General features: G+C 41.4%; 1 protein-coding gene across 1 annotated transcript in view; it reads right to left on the minus strand.

The window, feature by feature from the left end:
* Positions 1–9922: 9922 nt before the first annotated feature.
* Positions 9923–24842, minus strand: part of DSG3 (desmoglein 3) — a 37729-nt gene continuing 22809 nt past the window's right edge. Inside the window, exons 9-16 of the mRNA XM_029068434.2 lie at positions 23905–24176; positions 21241–21380; positions 19973–20194; positions 17985–18266; positions 14596–14735; positions 13878–13944; positions 13151–13374; positions 9923–10791 (exon numbers count right to left, since the gene is read on the minus strand). Coding sequence (XP_028924267.1) covers positions 10219–10791; positions 13151–13374; positions 13878–13944; positions 14596–14735; positions 17985–18266; positions 19973–20194; positions 21241–21380; positions 23905–24176 — 1920 coding nt within the window. The 3' untranslated portion in view covers positions 9923–10218. The remainder of the gene's footprint in view (positions 10792–13150; positions 13375–13877; positions 13945–14595; positions 14736–17984; positions 18267–19972; positions 20195–21240; positions 21381–23904; positions 24177–24842) is intronic.

Consider the following 24842-nt stretch of genomic DNA (forward strand, 5'->3'; position numbering starts at 1 on the left):
TTTGTGATTACAGTTCCCTGACTTTATGAAAAGATTAAAAAAATTATAGATACCACATATAGAAACAAAAAAACTTGCATATTTCCTTGAAAGTTGCATATTTAGTGAAAAGTTACTTGGACTAGAAGGGACAAGCCTTGAGTTCTTTAGCTAACACAAAAGGAGTTGTTAGTTTTATTATCTGTAGAATGGGGATAAAAGTAAGCCCTTGCTCCCATAGGAGGAGCTAATTAGTATGAATACTTTGAAGCAGCAGTTGGAAAGACTTTGGAACTTAAAGCACTAAGGAAATAAGTGGTATTGTTATTCAAATACTTGAAGAAAATGAAAGTGAGTTTTAATGGTCTATAAACCTAACCCTGCCAAGCAAAATGCCTAGTCTCCAGTTTCTAAAAATAGCTCATAAGCCACAGAGGTGCACAAGTAACATGTGATCCAACATCCAAATCAGGGTCTAGGACAGATTAAAAAAAAACACACCTTCATTTGGATTTGAAAACTGACCAGCAGCGCGCAGCCCACTCCCCTGCCCGCCAAGTTATCAAACACACTGAGCAGCAAAATTTTCAGGGGCAGATAAGCAGGGATATTTGTATGAGTCATTCCACCACCACCAAATGTTTTGATCAAACAGACCTGGAGTCATATACATGTTAATATTTCTTCTTATTCTAAGGTATCTAAAGTTCAGAATGCAAAACATCCATGGGGGAAGTAAAGAGTTAAAGAAATTATGTATCATGAAAATCTGGTATAAATGCATTTTAGGAAAAAGATATGCTTGTATTTATATTTCTTGGGAAATTGCTCATCATTTCAAAAAATGAGTATGCATAAGAATAAACATACATTTCAAATAAATCGATCGTGTTTATTGAGCATTTACTGTGTGCAGATCACTGTACCCAGTGCTTGGGAGAATACAAAAGTGATTAAAATTTTATATATAAATTATTAAGAGAGGGAAAAGGTTGGTTGGGCACTCCTACCTAGGCACATAAACAGATGCATCTGATGACCCAACTATCACTCTTGCTACAGTAAATATGAAAATTGGAGGGTGTGAATTGTAAGATCATCAGGAGGAAACATTCCCTTTCTGGTTACTACCTAGCTGTGCTGTGCCAGCAGGGTGTGGAGAAAGGAAGGGGCAGGGCTAATTTAAGGTTTGTTTTTTTTTAAGTTCCTCAAAGCTTTGCAAAATAACCTTTCAGTAACTTTACACAGATTTTTTGACTAGAAATTATGTTGGAAGACAAAGAGGTACAGAACTTTCGTTTTTCCATGTAAACCGTTACTTCCCCTGAGTGTAAATTATGAGCACTGAACTCTATTTAAGGCAAAGAGAGATAGTGCTGGTGGATTAGCACTCCTCATCCTGAGACATTTAGTCAACTGGTTAACATCCCATATCAGGATTTCTATTCAGCAACACAGATAAATTTCAGTTCATATAACAGAGGAGGGACCCTGAAGCTCCTTGAGGTCAGGGATAGTATCTATGACCTCTTTTGTATTGTATTCTAGCGTTTAGTACAGCTCTCTGCACACAGTAACCATGCAAATACCATCGACTGACTGAATGCCATGGCTGTTTGAGGCAACTTTTCTTACTTCTAGTGGGTTGTTAAACCTCCCCTTGGTACTTTTGTCATCAGGGAACTTGTCTACCAACTCTGTTGTACTGTACTCTCTTGTGCTCTTAGTATGATGCTCAGCGCCCAGTAAGCACTCAATTAATACCGATGATGATGATGATTTCAAGGCAGCAATCCTCTTATAAAGCAGCACAACCATTTTCCAGGGTTTGGTACTAGGTAGTTTGGATGAGCTGGTAATCAGTGTGCTACCAAACCCTGCAGATAACTGCTACTCATTTTAAAGTCCCTCTTTGCAGCTATACTAATGAAGTAGGAGGTGCAATATCTGGCCAGAGCCACAAAAGTCCATGACTGGGATGGATTCTGGGACTCCTGGCACCTCCATCCCTTCCATGACCACACCATGTACAAATAACCCATATTTACTTACAAATCTTTATAAATAATATTAATCGATTTTTAAAAAAATAGCCCCATCAAGCATGCAACCATGTCTCTTGGTGGTCCGTTGTGAAACTATGGTTGCCTCTTGTGCCTATTGATCAATCAATGGCATTTATTAAGTGCTTATTGTGTGCAGAGCACTCTACTAAGCACTTGGGAGAGTACAACAGAGTTGGTAGGCATATTCCCTGCACATAACGAGCTTGCAGTTTAGAAGGGGAGAAAGACTTCAATACAATAATAACTGTGGTTTTTGTTAAGCGCTCCTATAATATACCAGGCACTATACTAAGCGTTAGGTGGATACAAGCAAATCAGGTTGGACACAGTCCTTGTCCCAACTGGGGCTCACAGTCTCAAACCCCATTTGACAGATGAGGGAACTGAGGAATAGAGAGGTGAAGTAACTTGCCCAAGATCATAGAGCAGACAAGTGGGGGAGCCATGGTTAGGACCCATAACCTGAATTGTACTTTTCAAGTGCTCAGTACAGTGCTCTGCACACAGTAAGTGCTTAATAAATACGATTAATTAAATGAATGAATGACTCCCAAGCCAATGCTCCATCCACTGCACCACGCTGCTTCTCTAAGTAGACAGCAAAGATCTATTACTGATCTCTTTTGTAGAAGTTGGGATAGAGAGATAATAGCAGGAGCAGAACTAGAGGGCAAGGAATCAGTGGAATTTTACAGACAGACGCCTTCACTGACTCTCTGATAGTGGTGAATGTGAAGTATAAAGTTCACAAATCGGGGCAGAATTTCTTCAGGCTAGTACTTGACTAGAGGGTGGGGAAAGCTCAGAATGTTTTGACCTGGACTTCTAAAAAATCTACTCTGGGAAGGTACCACAAACTAAGCCCAACATTACAGTATAGTGAAGCACAATTCTTCCTTAGTGGTGAGAGCACAAACCTCATACCAGCTCCTCCTTGAAAGAGTGAGAAATGACCACAAAGCAGGTGAGTCATGCTTTCCAATTCATTTACTCATGGAATCAAAGGAAGTAATAGAATGAATGATGTAATCCACAAATAACCCAATTTAAGCCATGGTTAAAAGGATTTTCACTTCTCAAGGATTCCAGTGTGGGAAGAAAAAAACACCGAAAACTGAAAGTCACCTGTCAAGGAGTACCTTAATCAAGAAAGGATTGAATAATTGCTTAGACTGTGAGCCCCATGTGGGACGGAACTGTGTCCGACCTGATAAACACATATCTACTTCAAGGCTCAGTGCTTGACACACAGTAAGAATTTAACTATCATAAAAAAGGAGCAGCTCTTAAGCAAGGAAGGAGGGGCAAAGAAGCTAAAAAGGAAATACACAGTGCAGTACATACAGTAAAAGCTCAATAAATATGATAAAAACCTCAAGGGATGTTTGCACAATATGACTGGGAGTGTGAGTCCTTCATTGGCCTTTTCAGTCTCTCTCTCTCTCTCTCTCTCCCACACACACATACACATTGATAAGTGAATTTTACTCCTAGGAATGTCTTTGAATATGAAGACCAACTATATAAATATACATGCACACATACACATCAACTACAGTAAATTTTAGCCCAGTAGATGCCTTAAGGAGGTAACCATTTGAGACATCTGATTCGTCATTAAGGCCCAAAGGTTATCAGGAATTCTGTTTGATACTGGATTGAATTATCAATAATTCTTGCATGGGGCTTTGAGATGAAACCCAGGTGACTGTGGGTCAGAGGAGAGTGTGCAAATAAATTCTAAACAATGAAACCTAGTCTAAATTATTTGCTGGGTAGTTTGTCATAACTTGTCAGAAGCATATTTCTGCTAGCAGATGCAAAAAAACACCCAATGGAATATTTTCAGTGAAACAGTTTCTGAACTTTACTAGGCTATAGTATGATCTTTTGGGTGAGTTATACCTATTCATTCTAAATCAGCCTCAATAAAGATAACAAGCCAAAACTTGCTTATGACAAGTTCTTCCATGGGCAAAAGAAAGAGGAATGAAGTGACACCATTTTACAGAAGTACAGTAATTTTCATTCTCTATTTTTAGGGGGCAAAACATATCTAAAGTCACATGAATCTGCTCTCAAACTGACAAATTAATCTGGAACGAGGCAACCACAGGGAGAAGGAGGAAATCAAATTGCTCTGAAGCTAATTATGAATCACTTCAAAATTGCATGATGGGTTTTTAATGTTTGGACACACCAGGTAGTCATGTAATCTTACTCAGGAATTTCCAGGAATTGGAATCTTTTCAATCCTTTAGGAATTTTGCAGAGCTGTAGTTTCAGAATTCCTGGGAGAGATACAAAGACAGAGGAAAATGTGGACACAGAAACAGCGGGGGAAAGGAGCAGGAATGTATGAGAGAGGCAAATGCCTTTTTCTACAATTATTTTTCTCCTAAGTTTTGCTTCTTAGCTTTACGTTTGTTTGTGAAAGGAGGGGAAAGGAAGAAGGGAAGGAAGTATTTGAATGCAAGCGCTTCGAGAGCAATCAATCGTATTTATTGAGTGCTTACTGTATATGGAGCACTGAAGTAAGCTTGTATTGTACTCTCCCAAGCACTTAGTACAGTGCTTTGCACACAGTAAACGCTCAATAAATACACTTGAATGAATGAAAAAGCACTTGGGAGGGTACAATACAATGTTCCCTGCCCCCCCCACCCCCACCCCAGTGAGTTTACAGTTTAGAGCAATTGCTTAGGTTGCCATTTTCAAATGAGCTCTTGCTTTTGTTAAGCGCTATCAAAGGCCCCAAACTCTTTATTTAGATTTGGTACAATATAGTGAAAATATGGTCAAAGAGGATACTTTGAGTCCCTGCCTGAAACAGAGGAGGGCCTGTTAAATGTAGCATGATGAGAAGGAAAAGAAAAGGGTATTGGGTGCAAACCGTAATAGTGATGACTACAGAAGGATCTGAGGAAGGAGAGCACCAGTGACACCAACTGGAAGTCAGACACCCAGATAGACAAACTAAAATGACTGTAGAGTTGCACAGTTGCTACAAAAGGGAAAAACTAATCCAAATTTTCTTAATTTAATAAAGTTGGTATTTGCTAAGTGCTTACTATGTGCAGAGCACTGTTCTAAGCGCTGGGGAAGATATAGGGTAATCAGGTTGTCCCACGTGGGGCTCACAGTTAATCCCCATTTTACAGATGAGGGAACTGAGGCACAGAGAAGTGAAGTGACTTGCCCACAGTCACAAAGCAGACAAATGGCAGAGCCTGGATTCGAACCCATGACCTCTGATTCGCAAGCTCGGGCTCTTTCCACTGAGGCACGCTGCTTCATTTGTCTTGTAAATGTAAAGGATTACCAGGCAAGCCTTGAGTCCTGCATTTATTATGCTTTTATCCAACTACTTCCCCTATTTAGCTGTCAGGAGAAACAAAACTGTAGAGTCTAAACCCTGACAAATGATTCTGCTAAGGATCAGACCTCTGGTTTCTTACAATCTATACGTGGTTTAAACATATCATCACACTTATTTGCTTTTCTAACAAAAAAAAAATGCTACATTGCTGATTTTTGCTTAGCATGTGGTCCATTAGGACCCCTCAATCCCTTTCCCATTTCCAGTAAGGCATTTCCCATTTCAGAATTGTTTCATCTTGAACTTTTCCAATTTGAGTTCCATTCTCTTAGCAACTAACCACTCATCATCAGATTTGGTACATTTTCTTCAAATTTCAATCTGACCCTGTACATTTCTGAATGCCCCTATACAATTAGATAATAATAATAATAATAATAGTAATGTTGGTATTTGTTAAGTGCTTACTATGTGCAGACCACTGTTCTAAGCGCTGGGGTAGACACAGGGGAATCAGGTTGTCCCACGTGGGGCTCACAGTCTTAGTCCCCATTTTACAGATGAGGTAACTGAGGCATAGAGAAGTTAAGTGACTTGCCCACAGTCACACAGCTGACAAGTGGCAGATATTGCAATTAAAACCACAAATATCAAAATGTAGGAGCTATAAAAGAAGAAAAAAAAACTCAATAGCTTACCAAATGGACACTCCCAAAGGTAGTGCACCCTCCCAGCAAATTTGGGCTTGTTCAGTCCAGGAGAGGAATGATCCAAACCCTTCATAGAAGATGTCCATTTTCTGTTTACCTGGAAGTCAAAAGACTGAGGTTACAGTCCATTAATCTGGAGCCCTCACAAACTGCTGTCTTTCACATATGTATGTAGAATTTTTTTTAAAAGGTATTTGCTAAGCACTGACTATGTGTCAGAAACTATACCTGGGGTAGACATAAAATAATAAGGTTGGGCACTGTCCATGTCCCACAAGGGGCTCAAAGTCTTAATCCCCATTGTACAGATGAGGTAACGGGCACAGAAGAGTGACTTGCTCAGGGTCATGCAGCAGACAAGTGGTGGAGTTGGGATCAGAAACCAGGTCCTCTGGCTCCCAGGTCCGTGTTCTTTCTAGTAGGCCGTGATGGTTCTCAAGTTAGACAGGAGCTCAAATCCAGAACCATCCTTTAAGATTAAAAGAGTTGAGAAATGTTTCCTCAGCCTGTATGGGAGGGAGGGAAGTTCTTAACTTAAAAAACAAAAACAAATTTAATAGCCTTACTGTTAAAAGATGCCTTGATCCCTTGACTCAATCCAGTGCTAATGCTTTTCTAGTCTGGTAGTAAAAAAAATGGTTAATTTTCCTCAATTTACCACTTGGATACTCTCAATTTCAAATTCTGCAGATACAGGTGCGGATGCTAGAGGGAAGCAGATCAATATTTTCCTTTGTTCTCATAAGCAAGGCCACATTAAAGCCTGCCAGAGTGCATACTCACTAATTACAGCAAGATCTAGCACATCAGTGCCGTAATGATCATAACGACCTGTGGATCCTATTATAAAAACAGATAGGTAGCAGTTCCCTCATCAGATTCCTCCCAACAACACAAGGTTCTCGACTTTTTCCCCTCAACTACATTAGGGACAATTACCTGTGCTAATTTTGCTTCACTTCCAGATCTCTTCCACATGGAATAAACCGGGAGGAGATTACAGAACAGCAGTCTTGGAGGTGTCCCATTTTTCCTGGCCTCTTTCTTGTTGGCAGCCCTGTTGGTAGAACAGCTCCACCAGCCGCTCCTCAGTCACACCTGAGGCTGCTCTTCCCCCTCCATACCCTCACCTCTATTCAAAAGGGATGCAATATTATGATTAGTCAAATGTTAGCTCTTTGGATCATTGTATAAAACATAGACCCTCAGTGGAGCAAAATGATTTAAGGAAATACTCATAAGTTTGATTTTTGAAAAAATGTTTTATTGTATGAAATTCTACTGTAAAAGTTCATATATGCTGCTGAAAATTTCATAAAACCACCAGTAAAGAAAGATTTTTTCCACTAGCATAGACTTTCTTCCTTTGTGACCCACATAAAGAGGAGAACATTTTAAAATCCTCTCTGATTTCTCAATTTAGCACATTTAGTTTTGCTGAATTAAATTACCTGTTACTAACAGTCAGTGGTATTTATTGAGTGCTTACTGGGTGCAGAGCACTGTAATAAGTGCTTGGAAAAGTACAGTTCAATAGGGAAAAAGCCATTCTCTGAAAAGCCAAATTTGAAATTGAATTTGCTACTTGTCCATTTAATACAGTATTCTATCATACCCAGTCCGGGTCCCCAGGATAAGGTTTTTGAAAAGGTGAGAAGGCGCTCCGTTTATCCCCAAACACCACACCAACCTGTGTCTATGTCATCCACAAGGAAGAAGCTGAGAGGAACACCTTGGAGCAGAGATAGCCATTTTCTCTCTCTCTCTTTTAAAGGTATTAAGCACCTACCACCTGTTAAATACTGTTCTAAACACTGGGGTCAAAACAAGTTCATCAGGTTGGACACAATCTCTTCTGCAGAGGCAGGTGTCATTCACCTCATCGACAGTCTGACATGTGACCACAACTAAGCATTAACAATCAATCAATGGTATTTACTGAGCACTTACTACATGCAGAGCATTGCACTAAGCACTTGGAAGAGTACAATATTTACTGAGCACTTGCTGTGTCCTGAGCACCTCTAAATTGAGAAAGGACTCTGAGGTCAGTCTCTTCTAAAGTCAAGCTTGGTTCTGAGTGGAGAATCAATCGTATTTATTGAGGGCTTACTATGTGCAGAGCATTGCACTAAACGCTTGGGAGAGTGCATACAACAGAGATGGTAGACACATTCCCTGCCCACAAAGAGCTTTTAGCGTAGAGGGAAGAAGGGAATATTGTGAGGCAGGGAGGATCGTCTATTTCTTTCTATACACAGGTGGATATGGATCAAGGTTTCAGTATCTCTTTTACATTTTGCATTTAGAGGAAAAAAGCAGCAGTCACTGATCGGAACGTGACCAGTTAGAGAGGAGGCAACTTGTTGGTTGACCCTGGCAAGCATGAAGAAGTGTAATGGATGGGGATAATGACTGCCAGCCTAATCTAGGCGACAGAGTCAATCAGAACTCTGAACTAGGGAAACTAGGGGAATTTTGACAGGGCAACTGGTGAATTTCTTGAATGAAAAAGCTTTGAGGAATTGACTTAGCTCAGTATTTGTAGGGTTGTGTAATATGATGTCTAAACTGTAAACTTCATTTAGCTAAAAAAAGATTACATTGTAATGACAGAAAAGAAGCTATTCAGGACAGATGAGGTTAAACCAATGATCCCTGTCCATACCTTACCACTGTCACAGACTTTATCTGGAAGTGATTTGGTGAAATGCTACAACCACAGCCACGTTTCCCTAAGAAAATAAAAGCATTGTGTTCCAACACCAAAAAGTTAAAAAAAAAAAACTGCAGAAAATGACACACTCCTCATGCAAAAATAACTTTCTCACTGGCATTTTAAATATGGATCTACTTTTCTAAGGTTAATGATTAATTTGTTTTCTTAACTCCCTGCTGAGAAGTACTTGAAGTGACCATTCAAAGTTAAATGGTCCCTTAGGATAGACACCTTTGAGGGATTAGGAATCATTTTCTAAAACTAAATAGGACAGTGTTAAGTTACTGAAACCATGTCTATATATATTAGTGGGTCTCTGGTAGATAGACCTTTTTTCTTAGAGGAATGGGACAGATAAATACTGAGCAAATTCAATGTATGAGAGCAGAGAATGAGTACCTTCGGCTTTGGGTAATAAAGCATTCAACTGACTCCCCCATCTTGACAGCATGGGAAAGGCAAGTATTAGAATTTTGCTGGGCATTTTTTCAGCTGCTTTTTCCAACCTATCAGACTTTTGCATATGAGTTCTTGCACTAACACCTTGGTTTTTGAAAGGGGCAGTTTCACTACTCACTTATTTGAAGTCAAGGACAGTCAGTGAAAGAGTCAAGACAAAACTCCAGGAGTCGTGACTCCTGGGGCTGTGTCATGGCCACTATAGAAAATTGCACTTTGGAGCATTAAGCAATCAATCAATGGCATCTATTGAGTGCTTACTGTGTGCAGTACTCTGTACTAGGAGCTCGGGACAGTACAGTGCTTTGCTCATTCTAAGCGCTCATTAAGATTTAATGAATGAATACAATGACAGAGTAGACATGTTCACTGTCCACAAGGCTTAGCTGGTATTGGCATAACCATGCTATTTATTAAGCACTTACTATGTGCCAAGCTCTAGGCCATATACAAGATCAGCACATCAGACACAGTCCCTGTCCAACACGGCACTACAGTTTAAGAGGAAGGGAAAACAGGTATCAGGTATTTTATCTTCATTTTTCTGATGAGGAAACAAGCATAGTGAAGTTAAATGATTTGCCCACCATCACACAACGAGTAACAGCAGAGCTTGGACTAGAACTCCTATCCCAGTCCTGTGATTTTTTTCTCTAGGCCACACTGCCTCCCAAGAGAAAAGGTTTAATGTTTTTTCCACCCCAAGTGTTCCTGACATTTGGATTCAGTGCTATTTGAGCTCCCAGTAGTAGTGCCAAACAGAGGTTGGTTAAACAAAACCCATTTGCTTGGTAAGAGTTGAACGATTTGAAGTGACCATAGAGGAAAGCATATGAAAATAGCCAATAAGTGACTAACTCTTTAGACGATTGTGTTGCAGGTGGCATTTCTCCCCTAATGAGGGGTCTGCAAGGAAAAAAAGAAAGCCACTAATTGGGCCCATTGGATGATTCCAACTGGCCCCGGTCATATTAGGACCGAGCATGGCTCCTCCGAATAGATCACATTTCGTGATCTCGATAACTCAGGAGAGGTACCCAAGTTGCCTCTGGAGCTGGGAACAGGGCAGAACACCCTCTCGGTCACCACCATGTTTCTAGAGTCGATGGTCCCCGCAGGGACCTGACAGAATGAACCTGAACTGGTGTAAGTCTCAGTCACCAAGAAGTTTCCTTGGTGCAAGGGGTCAGATACAGGGGCCATAGGCAACGGGTCACACACAGAAACACAAGGAGTCGGGGAGGGAGACCCGGCACAAGGCAGATGGGGAGACAGTGCCTGGCACTGAGAGCCGGGGGTGAGCATGCTGGACTGGGTTGCCTGGTTTTCATCATCGAGGCCCAGACTGATAGCCGCCAGTTTCTTAAACTTGGGCCCTAAATCGTCCAGGAAGCTGTCGTCCAAATCGTCGGCAATGAAACTGCAACAGCCCACGGAGCCCGTGGGGGACTTCGGGGCCTCTATTCCTTCGTCGTCGTAGATCAGCAGACAGTCATTCACCCTGTGGACGTCATCTTCGTCAGAGCAAGCGAGAGCCTTCTAGACATGGGGAAAAGGGAGGGAATGTAACAGATTTTTAATAATACTAATGATGATATTATTAATGGTATTTGTTAAACACTTACCCTGTGTCAATCACTGTTCTAAGCACTGGGGTAGATAAGGTATTCAAGTTGGACACAGTCCCCGTCCCACATGGGGCTCACAGTCTTAATCCCCATTTTACAAATGAGGTAACTGAGGCACAGAAAAGTGAAGTGACTTGCCCAAGGTCACACAGCAGATAAGTGGCAGAGCCGGGATTAGAATCCAGGTCCTTCTGACTCCCAGGCCCTTCTGACTCCCAGGCCCTTGCTCTGTCCACTAGGCCTTGCAGCTTCCCACATATAAATATACGTATTAATATATATAGCTTGGGAACCCACGCTGAACGAAACACCACTGTGTGCCTTGCTGTTATTAACACTGCCAGCCAAGGCCATAGAAAGCAAAGCAACAAACGTCACATGACTGGAACTTTACTTGGCCAGTCACTCAGCTCTGGTCTCCCTAAGGCACTTTATTTAGCCTTGCTGCTTGGATAGTCCTAGGAAATTATTCATTAGCCTTTATTAGAGTGAAAATTGGTGGTGGACTCCATTTGTCTAAACCACATCGTGACGTGTCAATGTTCAGGAGAACATCTGGTGGTATAATAGCACTAGAGGGTGTTGAATCAATTGCAATTGTTGGTGGGAGATTTTAATTCGTTTTCAAAGTTCTTGCTGACACTTTGCACACAAGTGCTTAGAAGAGACTGTCTTACTTTGTTTTAAGAACCCTAGTCAGGGCTCATCAACTCATAAACTGGGCTCAAGTCCAGTGCTCTCCAAATGCTCATTTATGTTTTATGGCCCAGTTCGTGAAGCAGACAGAACTGTTTGATCCAGCCATGAAGCTAAAAGGGGCTCAGACTGCTAAAGGAGGATTTTACCCCAAATTGGGGCTCAGAGAAGGAAAAGGGGCCTCAGAGAAGCAGCATGACCCAGAGGAAGGAGCATAAGCTTGGGAGTCAGATGACCTGAGTTCTAATCCTAGTTCTGCCACTTACCAGCTGTGTGACCTTGGACAAGTTACAACTTCTCTGTGTTTCAGTTTCACAATTTCTCTGTGTTTCAGTTTCCTCATTTGTAAAACAGGGATTCAATATCTTTTCTCCCTCTAAACTGTGAGCCCCATGTGGGAAAGGGACGATGTCCAACCTGATTAACTTGTCTCTTCCCTAGAACCTGGCACATAGCAAATGCTTAACAAATACCACAGTTATTTTTATTAACCCTAACTCTGCACAAAGGAGATGAAGCTGTTAGCTTACCCACCACAGATTCTGGGAAAAGACAAATGGGCATAGCTAATTTGTCCCACCTCCTGGAATTGAAAAGGCCAGAGTTGGAGGTGAGCTGTTACTACCTCTTTCTTACCCACTCTTTTTTTTTTTTTAAAAAAAAGGCATGTGTTAAGTGCTTATTCTGTTCCAGGCATTGTATTAAGTCCTGGGGTAGATACAAGCTAATCAGGTTGGACACAGTCTATGTCCCACGTGGGGATCAGACTTAATCTCCATTTTACAGGTGAGGAAACTGAGGCACTGAGAAGTGAAGTGACTTGCTCGAGGTCACATACAGCAGACACGTGGCAGAGCCGGGATTAGAACTTCTAGACTGTGAGCCTGTTGCTGGGTAGGGATTGTCTCTATTTGTTGCCGTATTGTACTTTCCAAACATTTAGTACAGTGCTCTGCACACAGTAAGCGCTCAATAAATATGATTGATTGAATGAATGAACGAACACAGGTTCTTCTGACTCCCGGGCCCATGCGCTATCCGTTAGGCCACAATGTTTCTCAGGCAGGTTGAACTCCCCACTGCTAAGGTGGGAATATTTTTTCTTATCCCTCACTGGGCCAGAGGCTTTCTCCCTCCCTGCCCCCACTGAGGATAAGCTATCCACCCATCTCATCCCTGGTTTATTCAGGCAGACAGGAGGACGTTTCAGGGACAATGTGCACGTTGAAAATGTCGAGCTGCTATTACACTTTTAGGCTTGTTTTCTGACACCACCACCAGACAAGCCAGGATTTCAGCTGCTTTTGGGACAACAGTGGCTGATGTCAGGCTGGTAAGCAGCATGACAACTACAGCCCTGAGGTTGCAATGATTATCTTGTGTCTAGCACATTGCTTTGCACCTTGTGTGCACTCAATAAATGCCATTACTATTCTCCCTTCCCTCTCTTTCCCTTTCCTACTCTCCCTCACTTCCTTTTCTGCCCTGTCTCCTCAAAGCTCCCACCCCAAACCATGCTCCCAATTCTCCCCTACACTAAAAATGACAAGCCGACACCATCACCACCAAGTTACCTGAGAGAAATAGGAATCCAGGAAAGCCATGTTTACTGATTCTTCTGCACACTCCCTCAGGGTTCCTCCTGTAGAATGTCTCGATCTTGTCCCACAAAATCCAGCCAGCCCATTGGTTACTTCGAATCCGGAAGCTGTTACATGCCTTGAACAAGTGGTCATTTCCATTCCTGAAGCTCCTTCCACCACTGCCCCTCCTGCATATGCATTTGTACAAACTTCTCCTAAAGACAGGAAGACAAAGGCCCGTTTGTGCACTACTATGATTTTCTGTACAGTACCGCCCAGCTCCTTAATTACCTTGACAACAGTCAACAGATAAATCAACAAAGGCAATGTATAATGAAGAAATACATGGCCAAACTTGGCAGTGGAGATAAAAACTGAAACAAAATGCCAAGGAATCCACAATCATAAGCAAGTACCTACTATAGAGTCCCTTCCCATCTAATAATAATAATAATGATGACGATGGTACTTGTTAAGTGCTTACTCTGTGCCAAGCACTGTTCTAAGCACTGCAGTTGATACAAGTTAATCAGGTTGTCCCACGTGGCGCTCATAGTCTTAATCCCCATTTCACAGATGAGGTAGCTGAGGCACAGAGAAGTTAAGTAGCTTGCCAAAGATCACACAACAGACAAGTGACAGAAAAGTTTTTCCTCTCAGTAAAAAAGTTATTGGGCTTCATCACATACTATCATTTCCAAACACTTCTTTGACTTACCTGAATTTTCCACACATTCTGTCCCATTGGCAACTATTGTTGTTGATCCACACACCTGTCCCATCTCCTGCAAACCCAACCATAAAAATAAATTTTAGCTTTTTTAAAAAAAAATACATTGTCACTACTCATAAGATTATAGATGCTTGTGATTCTGTACAACAAAAGACCCTCAGGAGTATGGAATATATTGCCAAAGCAACACAAATCAGGTCAATGCCATTAATTTATCAGGCCATTTCTGGCCCAAAAAAGCCTTCTGTTTCAACTATTCAGATAATTGAGGTCAAATTGAGTATAAGAGGACAAGAATATCTTGATACTTAGCCAAGGCTTTGAGGTCTTACATTAGGTTTTAACAAATGTTTCAAAATAATAAGTAGCGTGTCCTAGTGGATAAAGCATAGCCCTGGAAATCAGAAGGAGCTGAATTCTAGTCCTGGCTCTGTCACTTGCCTGCTGTATGATGATTGGCAAATCATTTAACTTCTCTGGGCCTCAGTTACCTCCTTTGTAAAATGGAGATCAAGAGTGCGAGTCCCATGTGGGACACAGTCCAATCTGATTAACTTGTATCTACACCAGCTCTTAGAAGAATGCCCGGCACATAGTAAGCACTTAAATATCATTTTTTTTTAAAAAAAACCAAAACCTCCAAGAAAAGAAATCTAATGTTCTCACCATAGGTAAGGTCAATTTTTTTCTAATGAAAACTCACCTTGTCTTTAGGCTGGGCTCCTTCGATGCCCCACTTGTGAAGGCCCCCATCCGGGTCTTCAGGGACAGGAATAAAGCCAGCCCCAACACCAGGGAATGTTCCTGCTCCACAGTCACAGAAGAGAAGCAGCAGTGGGACCACTGGCAGAAAACAGGAGGAGAGATTTAATGCACTTGAAAAGAAACAGTATTCGGGTACCAAGGTCACAGTTTCTGCCCGGTAACCCCAGAAATGACCAGGGAGAAAGACAATTCTCAATAGTAGCTTGAAGATGTAAGGGTGACAAGATTTTTTTTTTTGGATACAAATCCCTGTTTTAGATCTATCACTTGCAGAATGTTTTACACCCTGGCTACTATGCTATTTTACTGCATTAAAGAGGAAATCATTTAAGAATGTAGTTAACCAAAGCCTCAGATGATGCTGCATCCCAGAGGAAAAGCATGGGGGACTGGAATCAGGAAAAGAGTGACTCTGATGGAGCAGAAGCTTTGTCAGAATAACAATGCAAAAATGAAAACTACGCCAGGCACTGCAAGCAAGCCTGATAGCACAACAAAGAATTACCTCTTTTTGGGAACACTCAGTATGACTTGAGTTGCAGGTCACTTAATGACCTTTCCAGTCTTACTTGCACCCGTAGGTGCATGTAGGTGAATAATAATAATAATAATGTTGGTATTTGTTAAGCGCTTACTATGTGCCAAGCACTGTTCTAAGCGCTGGGGTAGATACAGGGTAATCAGATCCCATGCGGGGCTCACAGTCTTAATCCCCATTTTCCAGATGAGGTAACTGAGGCACAGAGAAGTTAAGTGATTTGCCCAAAGTCACACAGCTGACAAGCAGCGGAGCCAGGAATAGAACCATGACTTCAGACTCCTAAGCCCGTGCTCTTTCCACTGAGCCACGCTGCTTCTCTATTTCACTGGTCATTTAGCATCTTTGAGTAAGAAGGACAATTTCATCTACATAGAGAATTTTAACCCCACAAAGGGAAAATTCAACTTAAGATGAATCCTGGCAATATTTTTAATGGTATTTGTTAAGTGCTTGCCATATGCCAGGGACTGTACTAAGAGCTAGGGTAGATACAAGATAGTCCTTTCTAGTCATACTTATTGAGCACTCACTCTGTGCAGTGCATTGTACTAAAGTGCTTGGGAGAGTACAGTAAAACAGAGTTGGTAGACACATCCCCAGCCCGTAATGAGTTTTTCAGTCAAGGGGTGGGGGGACCTTACAGTTTAGAGGGGTTGGACACAGTCCGTGTTCCACATGGGGGCTCAGCCTTAGTCCCCATTTTACAGATGAGGGAACTGAGGCACAGTGAAGTTAAATGATTTGCTCAAGGACACACAACACACAAGAGCAGAACCAGGATTAGACCCTCTAGGTTGTAAGTTCATTGTGGAAGGGGATGTGTCTGTTGATTGTTGCACTGTACTCTTCGAAGAACTTAGTACAGTGCTCTGTACACAGTAAGCACTTAATAAATACATTTGAATGAATAAAGACCCCTGGTCCTCTGACTCTCTGACTCGGGCTCTTTCCCCTAGGCCACAATGCTTCCTGTGTTTTGTTTGTTTGGTGACCAGATATGTACCTTATGGACCTTCAAAATATGCTTGTCTATAGGCTGCACCACCAGACCCCTCTCTAAATCCCACCCTAATTCCAATATCCAGAGTTAAATCTTAAAGAAGGATTCCCTATTGAGGCTGGAGAAAACTCAAGGCAGTGCTTATCATCTATAATTTGCAGTTTGGACTGGGCATAGGAAACCTTAGGGAGAGCTTATATTAGAGTTCTTTGCAACATCAACAGAAACATCAGCAGCCACTGAAAGTAATTCTGGAAAGGAAAAGCGGAGAACTTTCTAGGAAGTGTCTCAGATTTGGGAACTCCCTTCCAGATCTCGTCTTCCTAATAGTAGGCCCAAAGGCAGAAGGCAAGCCCGGTGCCTGCTTGGGAGGGGTCCATTAGTCACAGATTAGCACAGGCCGCAGGGGCAAATGCAAAATGAGCTCTGATCCCTTATTAAAAGCAACGGATGCTAATAACTACAGATTTTAGTTCTCCTCCCTTTGGGCAGTGTTTTGGCTTGAGCCATCTCACTTCCAGTATCCCTCCTTTTGGCTCAGCCTATGAGGAGCTATACAATTTTCTTATTAAGGTGTGTAAGAATTCATCCTTTTAGAGACACTTCATTGTTTGGTCGAATGGGTTTTTCAGATTCCAGTGTGAAGATTGTTACCCTGGTCTTTATACACTTGGACCATTCATAACTTGTCTCCTACCTTCTAGATCTGTATTAATAATTATGGTATTTGTGAAGCGTTTACTATGTGCAGAGCATTGTTCTAAGCGCTGGGGTAGATACAGGGTAATCAGATTGTCCCACGTGGGGCTCACATTTTTTAATCCCCATTTTTATTCATTCATTCAATAGTATTTATTGAGCTCTTACTATGTGCAGAGCACTGTACTAAGCCCTTGGAATGAACAAGTCGGCAACAGATAGAGACAGTCCCTGCTACAGATGAGGTAACTGAGGCACAGATAAGTTAAGTGACTTGCCCAAGGTCACACAGCAGACAAATGGCGGAGCCGGGATTAGAACCTATGACCTCTGACTCCCAAGCCCGTGCTCTTTCCACTAAGTGAGAGTTAGTCAAATCAGACCATTCCTTCTCATTCAGAAGAGGAAGGCTGCATATGTAGGAAAACTTTAGCTTAGAACAGTGCTTGGCACATAGTAAGTGCTTAACAAATACCATCATTCTACACAAAACATGGGTAAAAGGCAAACAGCGTACTTCACGTAGAGTCATTTTTCCTCGGTCTTGTTCTCGTTCCTGGTGGAAAATTTGCTTGGACCTAGTTAGTGCCTTTTAGTATTGCTGACAAATGCTTTTCTAAGACCAGATGGCTTGTGGCTGCCTCTGAAAATTGATGGCCAATTGGAAGAAAATATTGCCACATGACAACAGTGTGGAAACATTTCCACTGGGATGGGAAGTAGCTTGGCCTAGTAGAAACTGCACTCTCCTGGGAACCAGAGGACCTGAATTCTAATCCTACCCCCACCACTTGCCTGCTATATGATCTTGATTAAATCACTTCTTCATGTCTCAGTTTCCTCATCTGTAACATGGGGATTCAGTACCTGGTCTCCTTTCTACATAGCTCCGTTGACAAGCACTGTGTAGGACTTGGTTATCTTGTATCTACTCCAGTGCTTGCACATAGGAAGCACTGATCAAATACCACAGGCATTACCATCACATGCTTTCCAAAACAATGCACTTCTCTTTTCCAAGGTTGAAGAAGCTACAATCTTGATTTAGGTTCATAAGGGAAAGAGAAAAATAGAATGAAACACTCACACAGCAGCAGCAAGAGGCCCAGGATTATCAGGCCAATGCCAGCAGGGCCCAATCTTGCCCGTTTCCATCCTTTTCTGTCAGAGGTCTTCCCTCCAGGAAGAGAAGTCGTAGGAACCGTTGTTCCTTGATCAATGCATCTCTGGTTGCTGTCACAGTCGCACACTAGGAGTGTCAAGGTCTCTGAAGCTTCACAATTCTGATCTTGTCCCCCTTTCACGAAGAGAGAAACTGAGTGTGTCCCCAAGGACAGAGGCTGTTGAGCTCTTACTTCTGCAGCGGTAGCTGTTAACAAACCCAGGAGAAAGGAGGGAGAGAGAGTGGAGGACAGGGTCAGCCGAGGTTCTCAAAAATCAATTTTGGTCCATCAGTAGCACCTACTATGTGCAGAGCGCTACATTAAATGTTTGGGAGAGTACCAGATCCATGTCCCCAAGCAGATTACCATCTAGCAGGAGAGACAGATGTTTAAATTACAGATAAGAGGGAATGATAGGGTATGTAAGCTATGTGTGGGAGGGCTGTGAGAAGTTTGAGTGCTTATATGGTGCAGAGAAGCTAAAGAGGCAGTTGGGTTATAAACTGGGAAGATTGAAAATTACCCTGGGGAAGGCCTCCTTGGAGGGGTTGTGATTTCTGAAGAACTTTGAAGACAGATCTGTGGTCTGCTGAATTTGGAGGCAGAGGGAGTTCAGGGTACAGGAAAGGATTTGAGCAAGAGTTGAGGAGGTTCGTTTGAAAGAGAAGGAGCAGGGGGATTAGTGGAAGAAATGTGGTTAAGAATGAGGGAGAGAGCTGACTGAGTGCCTTGAAGGCAATGGACCAGAGCTTCTGCTTTTTGTTAAGAGGAATGGTGAACCCCTAGATATTTGGGGGTAATGCAAAGATATGTGTAGAATGATGTTTTAGAAAAATGATCCTGGCAGCAGAGTGGAGTATGGACTGAAGAGGGAGAGATTGGAGGCAGGGATATCAATGAGGAGGTTGATGCTGTAGTGAAGTTAGACTATGACAAGTCCTCTAGAAGATTTCTATTTCTAAATATCTTCCTCCACTGTCCAAATACTTTAAGACTTTGGGATTTAAACCAGTGTTTAAAATGGTTCTGGGTGAAAATACATCTGGCATTTAATGGTGGAAGCCTTTTTTTTTTTTTTTTTAAAGCAGCCTACTTTTGGACCTGCTATTGAACAGACTTAATATGACTAATTGGTCAGTTGGCAACTATAACAGTGGAACAAATTTATAATGTATGTGCAACTTCTCTCAAAGAGACAGGATATTCTAGCTCCCAAACATTGATATCATCATCAACTTTAGAAAATCATTTTTGTATGGCTCCTTGAGGACAGGGATCTTGTCTTCTATTTCAGTGGGGGGCTCCAAAGTGCCTAGGTAAGTGCACTGCACAAAGTAGATGTTTAATAGTAGAAGTAATAGCATTTATTATGTGCTGTGAGCTCGTTGTGAGCAAAAGCTTAGTACAGTGCTTAGCACACAGTTTAAGTGCTCAAGAAATATGAATGATTGAATGAATGCTTACTGCGCGTAGGGTACTGTATTAAGTGCTAGGAGAGATTACACAAGTGGATATCAGACATGAAGACTGCTGATGATTTTTTCATCTAAAGATTTTGTGAATTGGAAAGAGGTGCTTTCCCAGGCTTCTGGAAGAGCTGATAAAGTGGTCTTCCCTTGGGAAAGTTCAACCAACCAAAGGTATTTATCAATCAGTGGTATTTTTTGAGCACTTACTGATGCAGAGCACTGTCCTGAGTCCTTGAGAAAGTACAACATGATATAGTTCGTAGAAGCGATCCCTGCCCTTATTCTGTGAAAAGTACTGTGCTAAGCACTTGGGACCCTGCCCTCAAGGAACTTATGATCTAGGGAGGGAGACAGATGTTCAAATATTAAATACAACATAGATAGAGGAAGCAATGGAGTATGAGGATGTGAAGCATAAGCAAAGTTCCTTTCATCAGACTCACCATTCAGGGCTTGTATGGTCCATAAGAGTTGTCTAGGAGGCTGATTTGACACGGAAAATGTGAAGGGACCTTGGTTTTGGTTGCTTCCTGGAGCCCGGGCCGTGACAATGATGGATGGCAACTTACTACAGACAGTCTTTCTGTCGATGCCAATGATTGGACAACTTTCACTGAAATCTGGGATCTCCACCAATACGGTTCCTGTTGCTGTTTTTCCACTTTCTGAAAGCAAAGCAGAATTGTGGTTGTAAGGGAGAACTATGGCAAGCTGTAGAAAAGTATTTTCAAGATGGGACAGGGAAGAAGCTGTCATTTCCTTTCCCTTTCAAGCAGCAGCAAAATAAAACATCTTTGATAAGAAATAGTCTCAGAACACACAGGGAAGCAGTATGATCTAGTGGACAGGGCACGGGCCAGGGAATCAGAAGGAACTGGGTTCTAATCTCAGCTCCGTCACTTGTCTGCTACGTCAGCCACTCACCCCTTGCTTATGTCCCTCTCTTGCCTGGAACTCCCTCCCACTTCATATCCGCCAGATATGTGCAAAGCCTTACCGTCTTCAAAGCCTTACCAAAATTATAATTCACCCAGGAAACTTTGCCTGATTAATCTCTCCTCTCCCTACCCTACTGTCTCTTCCATTTGTATCACCTATGCCTTTGAGTCCAAATTCCCAAAGTGCTTTGATAGCAACCCCACCCTCAGAGCACTTATGTACATACTCTTATACTTTGCTGTTTCCCCTGTGTGTATTTATTTTAACGTCTATCTCCCCAATTTGATCGTAAACTTTGAGAGACCAGGGATCATATCTACCAACTCAATTGTACTCTTCCAAGTTCTTAGTTCAGTGCTCTGCACACAGTAAGCACTCATTACATACAATTGATTAATAAATGTCCAATACATAACTTGAATTTATATAGCACCCTATTTTCCTAAAATGCTTCACATTATTTTCAATTCACGATATTACTCTAGGGGGTAGGGAGAGGCAGGTATTATTTACAGTTGAGAAAACTGAGGGTCTAAATGGTTAGGAGCAGAGCTTTGACTAGAACCTAAGCGCTTTGATTTCCAAGACCTGTTCTCTTCCCATTAGACCATACTGCCTCTATAGTAGGAGACTGACATAGCTCTTTATCAGATTATATACACACATTCTGCACTCCGTAAGCGCTCAGTAACTGATTGATTGAAATACCCATAAAGAGATAAAACTGCACTAGGCAGTTTCTAATAAAAAAAAAAGAAATAGGTCCTCTTACCGTCTATAGCCAGAATCTCAGCCGTGAACGTCTTATTGATTATGAAAATTGAGTCTCTCTCAACCACTTTGACAAATCTAATCTCAGCGGTTCTTGAATCAACAGCTAACAAACCACCTTCATTACGGCCCATGATATATCTGGTTTTGATTAAAAAAAAATTCTTGTCAATATTCACGTTGCATATCTAAAAAGTGAAATGGTGATAACACTTACTGTGGCTTTGAAATAACACTAAAGTTGAGGTAGGCGAACATAAAAAAGGAAGGATATCTATAAACATTTTAAAGCAATATTTCACAATTCTTTAAAGTACATTTTTATATTTTAACAGGTATAGTTATACATTCTTTATATTTTAACAGGTATAGCTGCGCTATATAAATTAAAATTATCCTCAGCCATCTATCAGCTAGGTCTATACTACCAAGTTATATGGATCAAGTAGACATTTTGGTTCCAATTGTCTGCATATACCAATCCAGAAGACATCTATTTTAGATTTGCCCTTTGGCTACTCCTACCGTGGGAAATGTTCTCCAAATAAAGTAGTGGTTTCAACAAACGGACATTTTACTTGGTCCTCTCTTTTAAGTTATAACATTTGGTTTTGAAAGGAAATGTTTGTGTGCTGGCATGCCTCTGTAAACAAATGAGACTGTCAATCATCAGCTGCTCTAGGTGACTGTATCCAAGTATGTGGCCTTTATTTTCTTGGAGGAGTCTGATTTGACTCCCTCTGCAGTTCAAAATCATTGGAGAATGAAAGCATCATCTGTGGACATGTTCTTGTCTTACCTATCAGACAATCTGAAGTGAGACTGGGGAGTTATGGGTCAACAGTATTAGAAATGGAGTTGTAAGCAACCTAATCCTCTTTTTCATTTCTGATTTCCTCTCTGTCTCCCTTTCAAGCCTTTTTCTTCCCTTCCCTACCCACCTTCCTCCCATGCTTGGGCCACGGACCCACTGACTCCCTGTTAACCTTCACCTCCAACCCCATTCTGAGAAGCAGCGTGACTTAGTGGATAGAGCATGGGGCTTAGAGTCTGAAGGACATGTTCTTGTCTTACCTATCAGACAATCTGAAGTGAGACCGGGGAGTTATGGGTCAACAGTATTAGAAATGGAGTTGTAAGCAACCTAATCCTCTTTTTCATTTCTGATTTCCTCTCTGTCTCCCTTTCAAGCCTTTTTCTTCCCTTCCCTACCCACCTTCCTCCCATGCTTGGGCCACGGACCCACTGACTCCCTGTTAACCTTCACCTCCAACCCCATTCTGAGAAGCAGCGTGGCTCAGTGGAAAGAGCACGGGCTTTGGAGTCAGGGCTCATGAGTTCGAATCCCAGCTCTGCCACTTGTCAGCTGTGTGACCGTGGGCAAGTCACTTAACTTCTCTGTGCCTCAGTTCCCTCATCTGTAAAATGGGGATTAAGACTGTGAGCCCCCCGTGGGACAACCTGATTCCCCTATGTCTACCCCAGCGCTTAGAACAGTGCTCGGCACATAGTAAGCGCTTAACAAATACCAACATTATTATTATTATTATTATTATTATTATTATTAAGGACCCGGCTTCTAATCCCAACTCCGTCACATGTCTGCTCTGAGACCATGGGCAAGTCACCTCACTTCTCTGGGCCTCAATTACCTCATCTGTAAAATAAGATTAACTGTGAGCGCTTGTGTAACAGGAACTGTGTCCAACCTGATTTACCCCTGGGCTTAGAACAGTGCTTGGCACATAGTAAACGCTTAACAAGTACCATAATTAATATTTTCAGACTGCTCTCAGAGACTTCACATTTGACTAACTACATAAAATGTGTTTAATAAGGTACTGACATTTTAAAATCAGTTTTCTTTGCCCAAAAGAGATGCTAAAGGAACTATATCCATAATAATAATCTTTCCTTGCAGTGAAACAGAAATAAGGGCCCATTTACACAGGATGAACAATTTACATTTGTTCTCTAGGTGTCTGTGCTCTTAAAAAAAAACAACATGCTCCTGAAAAACTTTTTTAAATGTACAAATTTGTATTGAGTAAAGGCACTATTTCTCCTTGCCTTTTTGGTGGCTAAAATATTAAAATGCACAGAATTTCAAGTACATTACAAGGAGAGATAGGAACTTTGGTTTTACAGACTAGTCTTCAATCATAAGCACCTACACATTTTAAACACAGACATCTTGAAATAAGCCTCTGAAATGGAATGAGGTAAATAAGCCTTTTTTTCTGGTGACTCGCTGCCCTTTATAAAATGCTTTCAAAAACTAAGGGAAAACACGTACCAGCTGTATTTTTTTTTTTGAAGTAAACAATAACCATTTCTTGTTAGTATTCTGTAACTGTCCATAATTTATGTGAATAACTGTCTCCCCATCTAGACTGTAAGCTCTTTGTGGGTGGTAACCTGACTAACATCTCTGTTGTACTTTACTCTCCCAAACACTTAGAACAGTGTTATGCACTTAGTGCTCAATGTATACCAATGATTAAATGACCAAGAGTATTAATCCTCCCAGTTGAGGTAATCTGTGTTACATCTGGAAACCAAGTTTGTTAAATATTCTAACCACCAAAACGTGAAAACTGATGGTGCTTTTAAAAATAAAGATATATCAAGAACAAATCCAAGGTGGAATGATGACCTGACTTACCTGATGCTTGTGGCTGCTCTGCCAGTATCTTCATCGATGGCCACATATGTTCCGAGAATATAATTTATGAAGGCTTGACCACTTATGCCTCTTTGTACGGTGAACTTCTTCACAGGGGGCTTGAATACGATTCCCTCTTTTACATTTATAATCTTTATCTTGACTGGAGTGGACTGAATTTTATATTGGTGAATAACAGAATAATGAAATTCAGCTACATTTTTAACAGCAATACCCAACTGTACATTCTGCATCTGTTCATAGTCCAGAGTCTATAAACCAAAGAGAAAGAAATTGCCATTAAAACAGTCAAGAAAAGCCAAAGGGAACAAAACCCAAAAGTCATGTGCCAATTTAAGGCAACTAAGCTTAGCCCCACAGCACTTATGCACATATCATTATACACTGTCATTTTGCCTATATAATTTAATGTCTGCTCCCCTTCCAATCCCTAACTAAAGTGTAAGCTCCTTGAGGGCAGGGATGTCTACCAATTCTACTTTACTGTTCTCTCCCAAGCACTTTGTACGGTGTTCTGAACATAGTAAACACTCCATAAATACCATTTATTGATTGTTTAATTCAGAAACAGATCTTTCATGGATTTTAATGAGTACAAGACAGACACTGCAAATAGGTAGTCTGTAGTTATGGTATTTATCAAGCTTTTACTACGGGCCAAGCACTGGGGTAGTTTCAGGCTGATCAGATTAAATGCGATCTCTGTCCTCTATAAGCTTTATATCTAAGAGATAGGAAGGGCAGGTGTCTCAGTCCCATTTAACCCATGAGGAAGTGGAGGCACCAAAAAGTTAAGTAACTTGCTCAAGGTCACACAGCAGGCCAGTGGTAAAGTTGGAATTAGTACCCAGGTCTCAAACAATCAATTAATGGAATTTATTGAGCACTTTACTGCTTATTCCATGCAGAACATTGTA

This window comes from Ornithorhynchus anatinus, chromosome 7 (genome assembly GCF_004115215.2).
Source record: "Ornithorhynchus anatinus isolate Pmale09 chromosome 7, mOrnAna1.pri.v4, whole genome shotgun sequence".
Taxonomy (NCBI): Eukaryota; Metazoa; Chordata; class Mammalia; order Monotremata; family Ornithorhynchidae; genus Ornithorhynchus; species Ornithorhynchus anatinus.